The sequence below is a fragment of the Panthera leo genome, chromosome B3 (genome assembly GCF_018350215.1).
Source record: "Panthera leo isolate Ple1 chromosome B3, P.leo_Ple1_pat1.1, whole genome shotgun sequence".
NCBI lineage: Eukaryota > Metazoa > Chordata > Mammalia > Carnivora > Felidae > Panthera > Panthera leo.
In genome coordinates, this window is record NC_056684.1 from 143,408,821 (window position 1) to 143,427,955 (window position 19,135).

General features: G+C 53.5%; 2 protein-coding genes across 23 annotated transcripts in view; one reads left to right on the top strand and one right to left on the bottom strand.

Moving 5' to 3' along the window:
- Positions 1–1,494, top strand: part of WDR20 (WD repeat domain 20) — a 97,302-nt gene extending 95,808 nt beyond the window's left edge. For 11 of the 12 annotated variants that reach the window (XM_042944321.1, XM_042944317.1, XM_042944328.1 and 8 more), the window contains one exon: positions 675–1,494. In XM_042944321.1, the coding sequence (XP_042800255.1) occupies positions 675–728 (54 nt within the window). In that variant the 3' untranslated portion in view covers positions 729–1,494. The remainder of the gene's footprint in view (positions 1–674) is intronic. The other variant, XM_042944326.1, reaches the window with a different exon arrangement.
- A 3,336-nt stretch (positions 1,495–4,830) lies between these two features.
- The window catches only part of MOK (MOK protein kinase), a 60,149-nt gene continuing 45,844 nt past the window's right edge, over positions 4,831–19,135 (bottom strand). For 8 of the 11 annotated variants that reach the window (XM_042944331.1, XM_042944333.1, XM_042944332.1 and 5 more), the window contains 8 exons: positions 17,452–17,530; positions 17,277–17,325; positions 10,483–10,661; positions 8,870–8,971; positions 7,714–7,887; positions 7,073–7,187; positions 5,448–5,648; positions 4,831–5,363 (listed from right to left, as the gene is read on the bottom strand). In XM_042944331.1, coding sequence (XP_042800265.1) covers positions 5,283–5,363; positions 5,448–5,648; positions 7,073–7,187; positions 7,714–7,887; positions 8,870–8,971; positions 10,483–10,661; positions 17,277–17,325; positions 17,452–17,530 — 980 coding nt within the window. In that variant the 3' untranslated portion in view covers positions 4,831–5,282. The remainder of the gene's footprint in view (positions 5,364–5,447; positions 5,649–7,072; positions 7,188–7,713; positions 7,888–8,869; positions 8,972–10,482; positions 10,662–17,276; positions 17,326–17,451; positions 17,531–19,135) is intronic. The other 3 variants (XM_042944340.1, XM_042944341.1, XM_042944336.1) reach the window with 1 other exon arrangement.

Sequence of the window (19,135 nt, forward strand, 5' to 3'; positions counted from 1 at the left end):
CGTGATGAGCACACGCGCATCCACGCCCACGGTTAGCTCTCGGCCGCGGCCCCGCTCACACGTGGAGTGCCAGAGGCCTGCCACCTGCCGGGAGGGGCCGCCCCGTGGCGCACACACCACCTCCTACACCCTGTTCCCCGAGCCGACACAGCGCGGGTGTGGGCCGCGTTCTGGGCCTCCCCACCCGTGGCCCAGATCCTTCTCTGTCCACCGGCCGAGTCCACGCTGGTGCTAAAGCCGGGGATGGGGGGGGGGGGGGCACCACCGTCGCACCCCAACCAGAGCTCACCGACCGGCTCGCGGGGCTGGGTGTGCAGGTGGGGTGGCCGTGGGAGCCAACGGGGACCTCTCCTGGGGACCTCGCCGTGGCCCTGAGCCGCGGCCTCTGGGGAGGGTGGCCTACGGCCGCCCCTCGCCTTCAGGCCCACGATGTGCCGGGGACCCCGGGCCAGCCCTGCCCACCGGAGGACAGCCAGACAGGGGCCGGGTTCAGTGGCTCCTGATTAGTTAGGAATGTCACACAATGACATGAATGACAATGAAGTAGAGGACAGAGGACGCTGGCTGACAGGCCGACAGGGTAACTCTGGTCACGCGAGCCGGCTGGCGGAGGAGTGTGGCTTTCTTGGCTGCCCCGTGTTTTGCTGGATTAATGTAAACTGCTTTGTTTGCAGGGCTTATTGTCATCCCAAAACCAGGCCAGCTCTCCAGGTGGAACTGTAGTATAGTGACCCACGCGGTCCTGAGGGAGCGACGGACGGAGGCGGGAGCCCCGGGCGCGGACACTCGCGGAGGCAGCTGTCGCCCGGAGTCGTGGGAAGACCCTCGGGGCCCGCTCGAAGCCGCCTTCTCTGCCACTCACCCAAAGAAGCCGTTGCCATTTTTAAATCGTTCTTGTGGGGCTGCAGTAAAAAATAAGAAATGGGATTTTCTTGCTTTTTACTCGAAAGTTCAATGTAATTAAAATCTCATATATGTGTGTATATATCCATACATATGTATATATATAGTATATACATACATAGTGTAAAGTGTTTCTTGGACAAGAAATCCCCTTAAACTCAACTCGTACAAATAGCACTTCACTCTGGTTTTGCACTGATGTCTTTATACTTAGGTGGTCAGAAGGCGACCCGGAGGGCACTCGTGAAAGTTGTCCCCTTCTGACGGGAATCTGCCATTCAGGACGGTGGATGCTGCGATCTGAGATCTTCACGAGTCGTTTGCACTTAAAATAGTTCACTGCTGTTAGGAAATGACTTTAGATACGGGTCTCACGGACTCACGGCCCTCCAGGGTGTATAGATGCTTTTTAATCTTAACATTTATTTTAATACTGTTGTTTCCAGTGTAGCCTGGCTCTGTATTATATGTACAAATAATGGAATTCTGCTTCTGGGGGACGTGGTTACTTCACCAGTAATTTTCATCAATCTAAGAGTGATATTTCTAATTCATGAAAAAAATATTAATATTAAAACTATCTTGAATACACCATTTGTTTATCTTTTGTGAAGTCGGCTCCGCTTTTAATGTAACCTTTTGTTCAATTAAAGTTTGGTATAAAACTACCCGTCCTTTTTCCACCACGTTCCCGGAAGCCCTCTCCGCTGGCGGTGCCCCGGCCAGGACGGGCCGCTCGAGCGAGCGCGGCTCGGCTGCAGAGTTCCGCGGCCCCGTCTTCAGGCTTCGGGCTCACCGTCACGGCCGTCGTGGGTGCCCGCACGTGTGCGGACGGGCTCCGGCGAATCGTTCTTTCCTTCCGGCTCGAAGGCCCGGCTGTTGTCATTGGAAGCCCGCGAGCGCTCGTCCGTCCGTCGGCCTCTGGGGAGCGTGGAGGGCTCCGTTCGCCGCGGGGACCGAGGGCCCCGGGACCGTGCGGAATTCGTGTTTGGCGGAAACCGGCTCAGGAACGGCCCTGCGCGGAGGTCGCGCCACGAACACTCGTCGACCCCACAGGCGAGAGAACCGCGGTGAAGTGTAGCGGCCAGGCAGGAGAACATTCTCAGCTTTAAAAAGCCGTACGCAGCTGCACCCCGAAGGCATTTTTATTTGGTGTGGCCGTAAACCAGGAGCATGTGACTCGCATCTCTCTAAGCGAGCACATTAGTCTGGGGCACTGCCCACACGACTTCAGGAGAAAAACGAGCGTACGCCCTTCGAGACGTGTACTCTGTTTTCTTCGTTTCTGTGAGCACAGCGACAGGACCGATGCTTCACCCCAGGCCGTGGCTGCTTCTCAGAGGAGAGGCCCGGTACAGCTGCTCACGGAGCCTCTGGGTCCCAGGGACGTGCACTTTGGGGAAGGTGAATACCAGGAAGCACGGACACCCTGTTGTTTTAAGTGAGACACTCGATTTATGTATCCTGTACATTCGGTACGACCTGCGCATTAAACAGCACGTCCCGGAGAGTTGGCGTCTGCCCTCTTGGTCAAAGCACTGGTTTCCAGGCGCTGTCGGTGACGCACAGAACCCCAGCCCCGCAGGTCCAGAGACGCACAAGGAGGCCCACGGACTGCCGCAGGGTCACCAAGGGCCGTCTTGGAAAATGAAGTCCAGAGTTCCTCTTGTGACCCCCCCCCCCCCCCCCGGGGTCCTCTCCTCTTCCTGTGAAAGGACAGGTGGAGGCCTGGCTGGGCCCAGGACAACTGTTAGAATTCGGGCACGGTCAGAGGGCCTGGCCGTGCTCCCCGGCTTTCACCGGCCCCACGGGTCACGGCCCTCCAAGTGGGCAGGCCTCGCTCGGTCCACTGTCTGTGGTCACCCTTCGGTCGGGCTCTGGAGTCGACCGCCAGCCGTGTCCCAACGTCGGCTCCCGGCCCCGTGGTCCAAGCTGGCTTCCCAAACCGGACTGCCTCGTGACTGCCACACGCTGGCACCGCCACCACGGGCCTGCAGCCTGCGGCGGGCCCTGGGCACGTGGCACCCGGACCAGACTCCGGCCCGTCAGGCTCTCACACGCCAGGGAAGGAGGCGGGCCGGGCGTAGGCCTGGCCGGCCTGATACGCTTCGTATTTGCTTTCACTTCTTGCCTCGAGCTTTCCGATGCTTCTGGAGCTGGTGAGCGCACTCTCCGAGTGTGGGGACCGGTCTCAGGGAAGCTGAGGGGAGGAAGGCGTTCCAGGGAGACTCTAGCTCAGCCCTCGGCCCTGCAGCGAGCTGTGTGTGCCCGCGCCCCAGGGGTCCCCTCTCGGGCTGGGAGCGGGTGAGCCAGGTGGACGGGGTGCTGGAGCAGGACTTCCGCCCCATTTCCCTCCTGGGGCCCCGCGGCGACAACTCCTGTGCCCGGGAGCCCTCTAATAGCGTTGCCTGCAAAGGCTCAGGCGGCCTCCCTCAGCGCCTGCCCGGTCGCGAGTGAGCGGAGGCGGACGCGGCCTCCCATGCCCACCGCTGGGCCGAGAGCGGGCCGCTGCGTGCGGGCACCCTGGGGGCGCGGGACGCCCCAGCGCGGCCGGCAGCACCTTCCCGCGCTCCGGATGTGCGGGACGGTGGAGTCGCTCTGGCGCAGGGCTGGGCCAGCCGTGGCCATCCTGGGGCCCGGTGTGGCCGCTTCACGGCGCTTTTATTCCAGAGACCGACGTTGAGCCAAAAGAGCTTCCTTTGGTGGACAGGTCACACCCCACAGGGGCCTGGCCTGAGAGGCCCTCCGTGGGGAGGGGCAGGTCTGCTTTCTCAGAAAGTCACGCGGGAGAACGTTGAAGATTTTCCCCTCAAATTTTACACCCTTAAAGGGGTAAGAGTTTTCCTTAACTCTGCCGCGGAGCCAGTCCCCGAGGACAGGAGCCCGTCCCTGCCGGGCCGCTGGCCCTTGGGGGCCTGGTTCCCCGGCGCCTCCCCGCCTGGGCTCACCCACAGCGGGGCCCTCTGCGATCCCGTCTCCCCGGCCTCCCTGCCTCCGCTCCCTCGGGCCTCGGAACTCCCGGATCCTCCCGCAGAGGCAGACCGGTGCCCTGCCCGCCCGCACAGCAGGGCATCGGACAGCGAGGCGGGGTGTCAAATGGGGTCAGAGGAAGCTCTTTTCAACCCCTCGCCATGTGCACCCAGCTCTCAACATCCCCCAAGTCTTGTTTCTACTCTTGACTCTGCGCTTCCTGGGCGCCTCTGCCCCCCCTCGGCCCGCACCCCCGCTGCCTCGCACACCCGCCCCTCCCGCGGCTGCCGCGTCCACCCGCGGACTGTCCTGCGAGGCCGGGCCCTGCTCCACCACCGGTGACTCGGGTCCAGAGGTGGCGGCCACCGGAGAGGACGGGACCAAGAGATCTGACCGCGTGGTGACTAGACTCCCAGCCCCCCGAGTGACAGGGCTGGTCACCGTGCCCCGCAGGGGGCGGCAGGGCCTCCGCGCCGAGTCGTCAAGGCCGGCTGGCCCTGCGCTAGCCTGGGCTGAGCCGGTGACGCGGCTCCAGGGTCCCCACTCCACCTCCCTGACGATGACCAGCCTGTCACAGACTTGTCTCAAAAGAGGGAACAAGAAGACTGAAACTAACCTGGGAAATTTGCTCTTTTTCTTTTTCTTTTTTTTTTTTAACGTCGTAAGTCTGTGGGGACGAAGAAAGAAGGCATCGTTCCCACACGGGGAGCGGTGCGCTCTACTCACGGGAGGAAGCTGTGAAGCCTGCGCCGACGAGCCTCCTGCTGGGCGGCCTCCCTGCCTCGGCACCCAGGCCAGGCCCGCGTTTACTCCTTACGGGCTTTTCAAGCGCGACAAAATTAAGCCGTACCGGGCTTCCCAACAAAATAAATTCCCCGAATATGCTCACAAAACCTAAAGCAGAGAGACAGCTGGTCAGGACGCGTGTTAAAGTCAGGAAGCGTTCAAATGTCGTACCGATGCTTGTTCTTTAATAAAGCTCCGACAGCACAGTCTGTGACGCCGTAACGCGCCCGGCGCCATCGGCGACGTCCTGGAGGCGCCGCGCCCACAGCCACGGCGACACCGAGCCTAAATACACAACATAAATTCGGATCTCTCTTCGGAATCAGATAAAAAATTACAAACTATTCCCTACCCCCAGTTCTTACGTTACGAGAATGAAACAAAAGCCCCGAATGAGCTGGTCTGACGAACGTATCCGGCAGGAACACAGCACGGCCGCTCTCGGGGTGCAGATCCCGGGCTCCGGCTGGCCAGCGGGGCAACGCTCTCGGGGCGCCAGGCTCCGCGAGGGGGACGGGGCTCTCCCCGGAACCCTCCACCCAAGGCTCGGAGGCGATCGCGGCGGCCCGGCCGCACCTGGTTCCGCGCAGTGCTGCCCCCGGCAGGCGACCGGCGCGTGCTGCTCAGTAGCGGCCGCCTCTCCTCCCTGTCGAGGGCAGACGACACTGTTTCAGGTTAGGCTTCGCGTCCTTCTGCGGGTCTGCCTGTCGGAGGAAAGGGCAGACGCTGAGCGGAGGCCGGGACGGGCCCGGGGCGGCGAGCGGCGGGACGCTAGCGAGACGGGCTACCTTCTGGTCTGTGCCGACAAACTTCGGGGGCCTCGGCACCGGGACTTTGCTGTTCGCTCCGGGTCCGAACACGGAGTGCAGCGCGGGGCTGGGGTACGAGGCCAGTTCGGTCACCCCCGAAAGCTTCAGTTTGGGCAGTTGCATCAGGCAGGCGGGTCCCTGTCTCGTGGGAGCGTCCTCCTCTGGCTTTAGGGACGGTTTCTTGAAACAAAACACAGGCCCGTTGAACGTGCAATGGTGCCCCCCTTATGGAAATCGGGAAATACAACAGGGGCTCTTTTGCACGACTTTCGCCTAATCTAACTTGACCCAGAGGTTTGACCGCGTGGTGACTAGACTCCCGGCCCCCCCCGAGTGACAGGGCTGGTCACCGTGCCCAGCAGGGGGCGGCAGGGCCTCCGCGCCGAGTCGTCAAGGCCGGCTGGCCCTGCGCTAGCCTCGGCTGAGCCGGTGACGCGGCTCCAGGGTCCCCACTCCAGCTCCCTGACGATGACCAAATCTGCCCACGGCCTTGCTTTCACGTGGCTCACGTGCTAAGAATATTTTTACATTTTTAAAAAGCTGAAAACAACTTCACGGCATGTCACAACTATAGGAAATTCCCGTCTCAGTGGAGATTGTCCTATTGGAACACAGCCCCACTGTTCATTTACGGATCATCCACGGCACCAGAGAAAAGAGGGCGGTTGTGACAGGGCCTTATGGCCCACAAAGCTGGGAAGGCTTATTACTGCACGGCCCCTGTAGACACGCGCAGCCCTCGGGAGTGCCAGCAGGAGTGACGCGGTCGGACAGGTGTCTGGCCAGGAGGGAAGGGCAGAGCAGGGACAGCAACTGGGAGGTGAAATGAGGGAGGCTCAGGTGGGGGGTGGGGAGCTGCCGAGAGGGGGCTGCCTCCCCCACTTAAAGGGAAGGCGTGGGGAGAAAAGCAGGTCTGGGGGGAAAGACCGGGAGATCGGGTCTGAACAGCTCGGCCTGTGCACCACGGGGGAGCATCAGGCAGCAGCCTAGAATTCCAGAAAGCCTCCTGGCGGCAGCCACACCCATGGCCTCAGCTCCTGGCACGTACCAACGCTCAGTAAATGCCGGGGTGAGTGACGGAGGGCACAGTCCTCACGAAGTGCAGGGCCAGCCCAGAACGTGGGACCAGGGAGCTGAGAGCTGGGGCCGCGTGGGGCACCCGAGGATGACAAGACTGCAAGAGGAAGGTGCCGTTTCTAAAGCAATCGATCCGGGCCCAGACCGGTGCTCACCCGGGCCCGCTGCACCCGCGTGGACGTCTGAGGCCGTGTGGCGGCTGGGGCCGGTCATCGCCAGCTGGGTCACCTGGGTCAGTGTGGCCTGTGCCCTGTGCTAGTCAGGGGGCACAGGCAGATGACAGCGGCAGAGTGCATGGGCAGAGAACCTGGCACCGTGTGGGACAGTCCCACCTCGCCAGGCCTGTGCACGCGGGGTGCCGCACCCACCGTCTCCCCTCGGCCGGAGGCACGGAAAGGGCAGGCACGACCGGAGCCCGGCTCCCTGCACCTGCCGAGGGCGGTGTCTTCCGCGGGGACGCAGGCCACCTGAGGGCATCGGGTCCCGGCTACCGAGACCATTTCCAGCTCCCCGACTTCACTTAGTACCTGTTTCCTGCCCTCCTTTGAAATCTGCCAGCCGTTAAGGAGTAGTTCCGGAGCCACGGGGCGCTCTGAGAAGACTGACCTCCTGTGGCTGGCCAGAGCCCGCTTCTCCACTGCCCTGTGGGGAAGGAAGAGAGGGGAGTGGCCCCTGAGAACGTGCGCAGCACGACCTTTCTGCCTCGTCACCGCCTCTTCCGCGTCAACCGTTCCGGGAGCCTTTTCCGTCCTGTGTCGGCCTGCCGGTCTCTGGGCTGGGAGAGGAGAGGGCCCCGTGCACCGTGGGCCCTGCCCCCCGGGAGGTCTGGGCCAGACGTCACCTGCACTCGCACCGCTCACACCGGCTGGAGCACAGGGAGGAGCAGAATTAGACGCCCTCGGGCAGGTACTCCGGTGCCAGCACCCCCAAGCCTTACGGCGAGATCCCCGTCGACACCGACGTGCACCGGGCCCCTCCCGGAGCCTGGGCACCAGCCACAGAACCGCCCCCCCAGACCCTGCAGTGGAGTCGCTGAGGCCGTTCCAGAAAAGAACGAGGTGTATGTTCCCGGGGCCCCCGAGTTCAGGACAGAGCTGTTCCCGGACCCAGCTGCCCCACCACGTGCCCCCCAGGTCTCCACACCACACGGAGGCCCACGGAAGCCCACCTCTGGTCCCGGAAGTAGGGGTGCTGCAGGGCCTGACGGGCAGTGATTCTCTCGTCGGGGTCGTAGGCCACCATTGCGTGCAGGAGGGAGAGGCATTTCGGGGACAAATTGGCTGTCAGTAGAGGTATTCCTGATCCCTTTTTAAAAGGAAAATCAAAACTCATAGCTCTCGACCTGTATTGAAAGCCCAATGACAATAAACGATCACGCCATTATGTAGAGCACCCGGCCAGCCGTCGTCATGATCCTACAGGGACCCGCACGGAGAAGGGGGCGGGACCGAACCGTTGCCCAAACCCAGAGGAAGTGCAACAGCCCAGGGGCCCCTCACACGAGCTGTGGAGGTGACGATGATGTGTCACCGGAGGCTTATGGACTCTGGCTGAGGTTTGCGCAGGGGGAAGCCGCGTGGGCCCCAGCGGGGTGCAAGGGAACTCTCTGTACCTCCTGCTAAGTTCTGCGGCGAACCTAAAACCGCTCTAGAAAAGTGAAGTCTACCTTTTTAACAACAGGGCAGGGGTTGTGAAATCTGTTACGCTATCAGTGTGAGAAAACGACTTTCCCCCCAAAAGACTCAGACACGTGCCCACCTGAGAAAAATGAGGTAAAGTTTATAAGCAGAAAAAGGAAGAATTCAAACTGGTTGTCACCTCCTCGCCTTCCAAGGGCCCAGGAGCTGCCCACCCCCTCAGCCCACGGGGCTCCCCCTCGGAGGCCCCCGGCTCCCCGGATTCAGTAACCAGTGCCGGTGTGGGCGTCGGTGTGGCCGGCAGCTCTGGGTGACGGTCACAGAGCGCTCACTGCGCACCGCCTGCACGTGGCATCCCTCTCCACCCAGAGGCCCCTGGGTCCTGGGTCAATATTCGGAGGACGGGACCCGACGGCCAGGGCCTCGGCAAGGCCAGGAGCATCTCCCGCGGCACCTAGGAGGGCACCCTGGCGGGACCCCCGGGGTGGGGGGAGACCGCTCCGAGCGGCTCGGTGCTCACACCAGCCCGACCTGGAGCCCCTTCAGCGGCCGCGGGGACCCAGGCGGACGGAGGAGCCACGAGGGCAGCAGAGGTGCGGCCCGGTCTGCCCCCCCCCCACTGGCTCCCCCCAGCAGCCCCCGCAGGGGGCAGGTCCACTTGGGGCCCCGGGGCGCACACGCACTTACTGTTTGAACTTGGTGAGAGTCTTCTCCGCAGGTGTGCCGATGACGTCGTGGATTTTTGAGATCTGGTCCAGCTCGTTGGCTCCGGGGAAGAGGGGCTGAAGGCTGGGGGAGGGGGAGGCAGGGCGGAGCTGCGGTCAGGACGGGCCGGGGCCACCTCATCCCAGCGACCCGCTTTGTGGGGCGGCCAGCTCCCACAGAAACCCGGGGACACGAAAGCCGCATGGCACCCCGTGCATGGGACTGCTCCGGCCTGTTTCTCCTTTACAGCGAGCGGGTGACACTCTTAAGACGCGGCCACGTTCCTCTCCGTACCCCTGGGATCCCTGCAGCGAAACAGGAATGTTCACACCGGGACACCTAAACTCGAGTCTCGCGTCCCAGGAGCTTTTTCGACAAAAATTCATGGTGGGTCAGGTCCGGTTTTGTTGACAGATGAAGTCCAAGAAACGTTTTGGTTTTCAGCGATTTTATGGAATTTGGAATCACGGATGAAAGAATTTAGGCTTCTATAAGTGAGTTCAGTTCGCAGGACAGGCCACGGCGGAGGGTTTACTAGTGCGGCTTGGGCACCGGGGCCACTTCTGCGCGGGCAGGTGGCTCTGAGATGCGGCGGGGGGCAGAACGACGGTCTCCCCACGGGCTGCCCCTCGCTCGGCGGATGAGCAGCCGTCACGTTCTCGACACTGAAGTCCCTCCACATCCTTTCGGATTAATTCAAGGGATCTCAGCACAGCGGAAAGGACCGTCAGTGCTTTCAGCATCAGTGAAATCGCCACTCAGCTTTCCAAAAATAACAAGCCGATTATCAACAGGTACGTCCTGAAGGACGCGTGTGTCTGTATTCACGAAGTGGTTAGCTGAGCAGGCGGCAACCGATGACTCGGGTCCCCGCCTACGATGCACGTCACCCGACCTTAAAGGCACCGGCTCGTCCTTCCGATTCGCTCGGAGCACGTGGGCACCACCCTGCCCCTCCCTGGGCCTCCTCTACCCCACACCCTCCTCACCTCTGGGGGAGACCAGCCCCTTCCCTTCTCCCGGGCCGCTGCTCCATCCAGCGGCGAAGCCCCGAGGCTGGGGGAGAGGAGGCCGAGGAGGCCGGGGAGGCCGGGGAGGATGGTGAGGACGGGGCTTTCTGGAATCCAGCCGTGCCGCCAAGTGGCCCACCCTCACGCTTGCGGCCAGAGCATCCTACTCGGTGGACTGTCTCGCTCAGGGAAGGCGCCGGGAGCAGGGCCGCTGCCCACACGGCAGGCCCCGCCAGCTGGCAGGAAGCGCCCTCCACTCTGCTTCTGAACGTCAGTCATTGCACCGATGAGGCCGAGTCAGGAGGCCGACCGACCTCAGGGAAGAGCTGACTGACGGTAGTTTGTACTTTGAGAAGCAGACGAGGAGAGTATTTGGCGCAAAGTAAAAGGAAAGCCTGCGACGTTTTCCGTCAAGTTAGCACCAGTCACGTGAGCGGGATGACTGCAAAATCTGTTTGGTAAAGGAAGGCACCGGCATGACGCCATTGGGCTGGCCGGGCCTCGCCAGGCAACCTGTTCGAGAAGGTTCACTGGGGGGGGGCACCGGGCGGGAGTCCTCAGACGCGAGGCGGGCCTCGGGCCTACCTGGCGATCTCGTAGAACACACAGCCTGCACTCCACAGATCCATCTTGTAGGTGTAGAAGCCGTCGGTGAGGAGGCACTCCGGGGCGCGGTACCAGCGCGTGGAGATGTACTCGGTGTACGGCTGCTTGGAGTAGACGCTCCGGCAGGACCCAAAGTCCCCTAGTTTCAGGACGTCCTGCTGCAAGGGGAGAAGGGCAGGGACAAGTGACGTCTCAAGCCGCTGCTGTACCACAGACCATTTCAAATGTTTATGCACTAACAGGAAAATTACCAGCACTGCCACTAGCTTGTGAAAAGAAATTATAAGAAATTACTTTATAAGAGTGCCTCTGACAGATAAGAGAGCGGGGTCTCTGCTCAGTGGGACACGTTTACAGACATCCTACCTGTGTCTGACGACTATTTCTGGACGTCTACGGGTTTGGGGAAACGTTAAGTCACCGCGTGAGTCTACAAATGAATTAAACACCGTATCGTGTCACCCAATCATGACTCTAGCTGCCAAGTTAGCCCTGCTGGCAGCTTTGTTTTCCCTGTTGGGGGAGGGGGAGGGGAGGAGGGTCGGGGCCAGTTCTCTGGAGCGAAGAGCTCTTGGGAGCAGGTCAGACAGACTGGGTAGACCCCTTTCGGGATACCTCTTCCATTCCGTTTACCCCTCACACATTCAGGTGATAAACTAGAGGCTGGTAATGCACTTGGAGCCTCTGGTACCTACAAACCTCCGGCAAACATTAAATGCGGGCACGTTTCCTACCCAGGTTACCACGAAACCTCATTCCGGCGGCCTTTCAACTGATCCCATTTCCCAGTGGATCATGTTGGACTTCCAACAAAAATCGCAAGGCATGTTAAGAGGCAAGAGAAAACAGTCAGAAGAGAGAAAGCAAGCCTCAGAACCAGTTTCAGAGAGAGCACAGATTTAAGGATTTTAGAATTACCAGTCAGGGAATTTAAAATCACTATGAGTAATCTGTTAAAGGCTCTAGTGGAAAAAGCAGACAACATGCAAGCTCAGCTGAGAAATGCAAGCAGAGAGATGGAAACTCTAGGAAAGAATCAAAAGGAAGTACTAGAAATAAAAAACACTGTTAACAATTAAAAAGTGACTTATAAGCTCAATAGACTAGACGGCCAAGGAAAGAAGCAGTGAGCCAGAAGATATGCCAACAGAAACTTTCCAAACTGAAATGCAAAGAGAGAAAACGATGGCAAAACCAGAAAAGAACAGCCAAGAACCACGGGACCGTTTCAAAAGTGCCTGGAACCGTGGCACTGGTACCACAGCATGGACGGACTCCAAAATGGCGATGCTGAGGGGAAAATCCAGGTCAGAAAAGAGCACATACTATACAATTCCACTTAGTTTGCACTTTCTAGAATGATCTCTAATTTATTATGACAAAAAGTCTTTGCCTGGGGACAAAGGACAGGAGGGATGACCAAGGGGCATGAGGAAACTTTTAGGGGCAAGAGATCTGTTTGCTAGCTTGACTGTGATGATGGCTTCACGGGTGCACACGTCTGCCCAGACTTACCAGGCCGCACACTTTAAATACGTGTGGTCGAAGTGGCTATGGACTGAGACAGACCTGAGCGTGAATCCTGCCTCTTCTTTTACATGCACGGTGTTTGGAGTGATAACCTCAATGCAGTTTATTTTTTTCTTTTTAATTTACATCCAAATTAGTTAGCATACAGTGCAACAAGGATTTCAGGAGTAGATTCCTTAGTGCCCCTTACCCGTTTAGCCCATCCCCCCTCCCACAACCCCTCTAGCAACCCTCTGTTTGTTCTCCATATTTAGGAGTCTCTTATGCTTTGTCCCCCTCCCTGTTTTTATATTGTTTTTGCTTCCCTTCCCTTACATTCATCTGTTCTGTGTCTTAAAGTCCTCACATGAGTGAGGTCATATGATACTTGTCTTTCTCTGACTGGCTAATTTCGCTTAGCATAATACCCTCCAGTTCCATCCACATAGCTGCAAATGGCCAGATTTCATTCTTTTTGATTGCCAAGTAATACTCCATCGTGTATGCGTGTGTGTGTGTGTGTGTGTGTGTGTATATATATATATATATATATATACACACATACATACCTACCACATCTTCTTTATCTATTGATGGACATTTGGGCTCTTTCCGTACTTTGACTATTGTCGATAGGGCTGCTATAAACATGGGGGTGCATGTGCCCCTTTGAAACAGCACACCTGTATCCCTTGGATAAATACCTAGTAGTGCAATTGCTGGGTCATAGGGTAGTTCTATTTTTAATTTTTTGAGGAACCTCAGTACTGTTTTCCAGAGTGGGGGCACCAGTTTGCATTCCCGCCAGCGGTGCAAAAGAGATCCTCTTTCTCCGCATCCTCGCCAACATCTGTTGTTGCCTGAGCTGTTCACGTTAGCCATCCTGACAGGTGTGAGGTGGTATCTCCTTGTGATTTGGATTGGTATTTCCCTGATGATGAGTGATGTTGAGCACTGTTTCTCGTGCCGGTTGGCCATCTGGATGTCTTCTTTGGAGAAGTGTCTATTCATGTCTTCTGCCCATTTCTTCACTGGATTGTTTTTTGGGTGTTGAGTTTGATAAGTTCTTTATAGATTTTGGATACTAACCCTTTATCTGATGTGTCATTTGCAAATATCTTCTCCCATTCCGTCAGTTGCCTTTTAGTTTTGCTGTTTCCTTCGCAGTGCAGAAGCTTTTTATTTTGATGAGGTCCCAATAGTTCATTTTTGCTTCTGTCTCCCTTTCCCCTGGAGACGTGTTGAGTAAGAAGTTGCTGCGGCCGAGGTCAAAGAGGTTTTTGCCTGCTTTCTCCTCGAGGATTTTGATGGCTTCCTGTCTTACATTTAGGTCATTCATCCATTTTGAGTTTATTTTTGTGTCTGGTATAAGAAAGTGGTCCAGGTTCATTCTTCTGCATGTCGCTGTCCAGTTTTCCCAACACCATTTGCTAAGGAGACTGTCTTTATTCCATTGGATATTCTTTCCTGCTTTGTCAAAGATTAGTTGGCCGTATGTTTGTGGGTCCATTTCTGGGTTCTCTCCTCTGTTCCATTGATCTGAGTGTCTGTTTTTGTGCCAGTACCATACTGTCTTGGTGATTACAGCTTTATAATACGGCTTGAAGTCCGGGACTGTGATGCCTCCTGCTTTGGTTTCCTTTTTCAAGATTGCTTTGGCTATTCGGGGTCTTTTCTGGTTCCATACAAATTTTAGGATTGTTTGTTCTAGTTCTGTGAAGAATGCTGGTGTTATTTTGATAGGTATTGCACTGAATATGTAGACTGCACAGACTGCTTTGGGTAGTATTGACATTTTAACAATATTTATTCTTCGTATCCAGGAGCATGGAATATTTTTCGATTTTATTGTGTCTTCTTCAATTTCTTTTATAAGCTTTCTATAGTTTTCAGTGTATAGATTTTTCACCGCTTTGGTTAGGTTTATTCCTAGGTATTTTATGGTTTTTGGTGCAATTGTAAATGGGACTGATTCCTTGATTTCTCTTTCTGTTGCTTCATTGTTGGTGTATAGGAATGCAACCAATTTCTGTGCATTGATTTTATATCCTGCAACTTTGCTGAATTCATCAATCAATTCTAGCAGTTTTTTGGTGGAATCTTTTGGGTTTTCCATATAGAGTATCATGTCATCTGCGAAGAGTGAAAGTTTGACCTTTTCCTGGCCTATCTGGATGCCTTTTATTTCTTTGTGTTGTCTGACTGCTGAGGCTAAGATTTCCAATACTATGTTGAATAACAGCAGCGAGAGTGGACATCCCGGTCTTACTCCTGACCTTAGGGGGGAAGTTCTCAGTTTCTCCCCATTGAGGATGATATTAGCATTGGGTCTCTCATTTATGGCTTTTACGATGTTGAGGTATGATCTTTCTATCCTTACTTTCTTGAGGGTTTTCATCAAGAAAGGATGCTGTATTTTGTCAAATGCTTTCTCTGCATCTATTGAGAGGATCATGTGGTTCTTGTCCTTTCTTTTATTGATGTGATGAATTACATTAATTGTTTTGTGGATACTGAACCAGCCCTGCATCCAAGGTATAAATCCCACTTGGTCGCGGTGAATATTTTTTTTAATGTATTGTTGGATCCGGTTGGCTAATACCTTGTTGAGGATTTTTGCATCCATGTACATCATGGAAATTGGTCTATAGTTCTCCTTTTTAGTGGGATCTTTGTCTGGTTTTGCAATCAAGGTAATGCTGGCTTCATAGAAAGAGTTTGGAAGTTTTCCTTCCATTTCTATTTTTTGGAACGGCTTCAAGAGAATAGGTGGTAACTCTTCCTTACATGTTTGGTAGAATTCCCCTGGGAAGCCATCTGGCCCTGGACTCTTGTTTTTTGGGAGATTTTTGATTACTAATTCAATTTCCTTACTGGTAATGGGTCTGTTCAAATTTTCTATTTCTTCCTGTTTCAGTTTTGGCAGTGTATGTTTCTAGGAATTTGTCCATTTCTTCCAGATTGCCCATTTTATTAGCATATGATTGCTCATAATATTCTTTTATTATTGTTTTTATTTCTGCTGTGCTGGTTGTGATCTCTCCTCTTTCATTCTTGATTTTATTTATTTGGGTCCTATCCTTTTTCTTTTTGATCAAACTGGCTAGGGGGTTATCAATTTTGTTAATTCTTTCAAAGAACCAGCTTCTGGTTTCATTGATCTTTTCTACTGTTTTTTTTTGTTTGTTTTGTTTTGTTTTGTTTTGTTTTGTTTTTTGGTTTCGATAGCATTGATTTCTGCTCCAATCTTTATTATTTCCTGTCTTCTGCTGGTTTTGGCTTTTATTTGCTGTTTTTTTTTTTTTTCCCATCTCCTTAAGGTGTAAGGTTAGGTTGTGTATCTGAGATCTTTCTTCCTTCTTTAGGAAGGCCTGGATTGCTATATACTTTCCTCTTATGACCCACCTTTGCTGCATCCCAGAGGTTTTGGGCTGTGGTGTTATCATCTTCATTGACTTCCATATACTTTTTAACTTCCTCTTTAACTTCTTGGTTAGCCCATTCATTCTTTAGTCTCCAAGTATTTGTTACCTTTCCAAATTTTTTCTTGTGGTTGATTTTGAGTTTCATAGCGTTGTGGTCTGAAAATATGCACAGTATGATCTCGATCTTTTTGTACTTGTTGAGGGTTGATCTGTGTCCCTGTGGTCTATTCTGGAGAACGTTCCATGTGCACTGGAGAAGAATGTAGAGTCCGCTGCTTTAGGATGAAATGTTCTGAATATATCTGTTAAGTCCATCTGGTCCAGTGTGTCATTCAAAGCCATTGTTTCCTTGTTGATTTTTTGATTAGATGATCTGTCCATTGCTGTGAGTGGGGTGTTGAAGTCTCCCACTATTATGGTATTACTATCGATGAGTTTCTGTTTGTGATTAATTAATTGATTTATATATTTGGGTGCTCTCACATTTGGCGCATAAATGTTTACAACTGTTAGGTCTTCTTGGTGGATAGACCCCTTATGATATAATGCCCTTCTGCATCTCTTGATACAGTCTTTATTTTAAAGTCTAGATTGTCTGATATAAGTATGGCTACTCTGGCTTTCTTTTGTCAACCATTAGCATGATAGATGGTTCTCCATCCCCTTATTTTCAATCTGAAGGGGTCTTTAGGTCTAAAGTGGGTCTCTTGTAAACAGCATATAGATGGATCTTGTATTCTTATCCATTGTTACCCTATGTCTTTTGATTGGGGCATTGAGTCCACTAACGTTTGCAGTGAGTACTGAAAGATATGAATTTATTGCCATTATGTTGCTTGTATAGTTGGGAATTTCTGGTGGTGTTCTCTGGTCCTTTCTAGTCTTTGTTGCTTTTGGTATGTATGTATGTATGTATGTATGTATGTATGTATGTATGTATGTGTCTTTTCTCCCCTCAGAGAGTCCCCCTTAAAGTTTTTGCAGGGCTGGTTTAGTGGTCATGAACTCCTTTAATTTTTGTTTGTCTGGGAAACTTTTAATCTTTTTTTTTTAATTTTTTTTAATGTTTATTTATTTCTGAGACAGAGACAGAGCATGAGCAGGGGAAGGGCAGAGAGAGAGGGAGACACAGAATCTGAAACAGGCTCCAGGCTCTGAGCTGTCTGCACAGAGCCCGACGTGGGGCTCGAACTCACGGACCGCGAGATCATGACCTGAACTGAAGTCGGACGCTTAACTGACTGAGCCACCCAGGTGCCCCTCTCCTATTTTGAATGACAGCCTTGCTGAATAAAGAATTCTTGGCTGCATATTTTTCCAATTCAGTACACTGAATATATCCTGCCACTCCTTTCTGGCCTGCCAAGTTTCTGTGGATAGGTCTGCTGTGAACCTGATCTGTCTTTCCGTGTAGGTTAAAGACGTTTTTCCCTCGCTGCTTTCATGATTCTTTCCTTGCCTGAGTATTTTGTGAATTTGACTATGATATGCCTGGTTGATGGTCTTATTTTTTTAAGTAATCTCTACGCCCAACGTGGGGCTCAAATTCATGACTCTGAGATCAAGAGTCCCATGTTCTACCGACTGAGCCAGCCGGGGCCCCTGGAGGTTTATTTTTGCATATAGTAAGAGTGCCTAAGATGTCTTCCTTCCAGATGTATGGTTACATTGATGGCACTTATTAAACAAACCATTTTTTCCAAACTGGGAGGAAAACAAAACAAAACAAAACAAAACATAACATGGTGCCCAGGTATCTGGGGCTGAAAGCCTATCTAGTAAAAAGGTTTCACATTCTACGTTTATTCTGAGATCAGTTTTTCATATAGAAGTTCTTACCTTTATTAATATATTTTCTGGTTTTACATCTCTGTGAAATATTCCATTTCTGCATGCAATATAAAAGGAAGGATAGAATTAGTTGCACCTCATTCAAATTCTTTTACATGGTGCTTTTAAATGCATGTTGATACATTTCCTTAATCTGAGAGCTGCCAAGTCCCCAAGAGCGTACCTGTGCATGTGATCAAGGGATTTACATAACTGGTACATATAGCACGTAATTCTCTTCTCCGGTAATGGGTGTCTTCTCCCTGTGCGGCCAAGGAAGGAGCCAGAGACGGTTACCAACGGTACATACCTCACTTCTTGAAGACAAAAATAGAATCCCACCATTTGATTCAATGATGTATGAAAATCCAACAAATAACCTGAAGTAATTTCCAGAAGTACGGAGCGTACATATGAAACGCACCGCTCAAAATTCTACTCGCGGGCATGATTTCACGGGAAACCCCGCATGCGCACATTCTGGTTACCGCAAGAACAGAACCAAGCAATAAGCAGCACAGTAGTTTGGTCTGATACCCCTGGGGCCGAGCCTCCCGGGTGGGCCTTCCAGGACACGCTCTCCCCCATGCCGACTGTGAGGTGTCAGGGGTCGCTTGAAACTCCGGTGTTTTCCTCGGCTTCCGGTCTGAACGGAGATTTCCATTTTATAGGGGGAAAGACCTCAGTTCAACAGAAGCGCGTTTTTAATCCAAGACCCACGACTGCTTTGAATTTCATAGCGCACTCTTCTCTGACAAAGAGCAGCCATCATCTGGCATCTCCTGGCACAGCTCCGCTGCCCCAGCCCGCTCGGCCGTCCACGCACCTGCTCACCAGGCCTGCGGTGTGGCCCCAGCCCGCTCAGGCCGTCCACGCACCTGCTCACCAGGCCTGCGGTGTGGCCCCAGCCCGCTCAGGCCGTCCACGCACCTGCTCACCAGGCCTGTGGTGTGGCCCCAGCCCGCTCAGGCCGTCCACGCACCTGCTCACCAGGCCTGCCGGCAGGTTTTATGTTCTACAACTCTTAATACCACACGCACGCCAGCATCAGTTATCCTTGGTCCAGAGGATGTCACGTTTTACTTGATTTCAATTTCAAAAGTGTATGTTTTAACTTTTTTTTTTTAATATTTATTTATTTTGGGGGGGGGGGGGGAGAGAGAGAGAGAGAGAGAGAGAGAGAGAGAGAGAGAGAATCCCAAGCAGGCACAGAGCCTGATGCAGGGCTCGAACTCAACCCTGAGATCATGACCTGAGCCAAAATAAGGAGTCAGACTCTTAAGACCAAGCCATCCAGGCGCCCCTCGTTAAGTTTTAAATCTGAAACACGACTGTTCTGGCCTAACAATCCAGAAAACCGCTTTCCCTCCGTGAGCACACATCCCATTTGACATTTTTGGTCTTAAGTTTGCCATTTCTAATGTCAAATAAATTTATTCTTTTTCTCTCATAACTAGACAAAACCGTTTATGCTAATAGAAAGTAATTTAAATTACAAAATGTCTAAGTACAATTCTTTCATATAATATTGTAATCTTTTTATTCTGTTTCACGTAATTTATCACCCACTTTCTAGAGTTTAAAAGAATTAAACTAAGACTTAGTCGTCTTTCCGTAGCTTGAGTAATTCTGTAACTTTATATTAAATTCTTAGCTGTATGAAGATGAAAAGAAAGCAACATTTCCGCTCTTCATCACATGTGCTACTGGATGAAGCTTCCTGAAATTTAGTTCTCGTCCTGGGGGGGGGGGGGGGGTGGTGGCTCTCACAGCCCACTGAATTAGCTCGGCACTCAGGACCCCCTACCCTCCCAACCAGGGGCCCCCAGGCTTCAGGAGGATCTGAATCCCCCGGGGGCCTGTGAAGA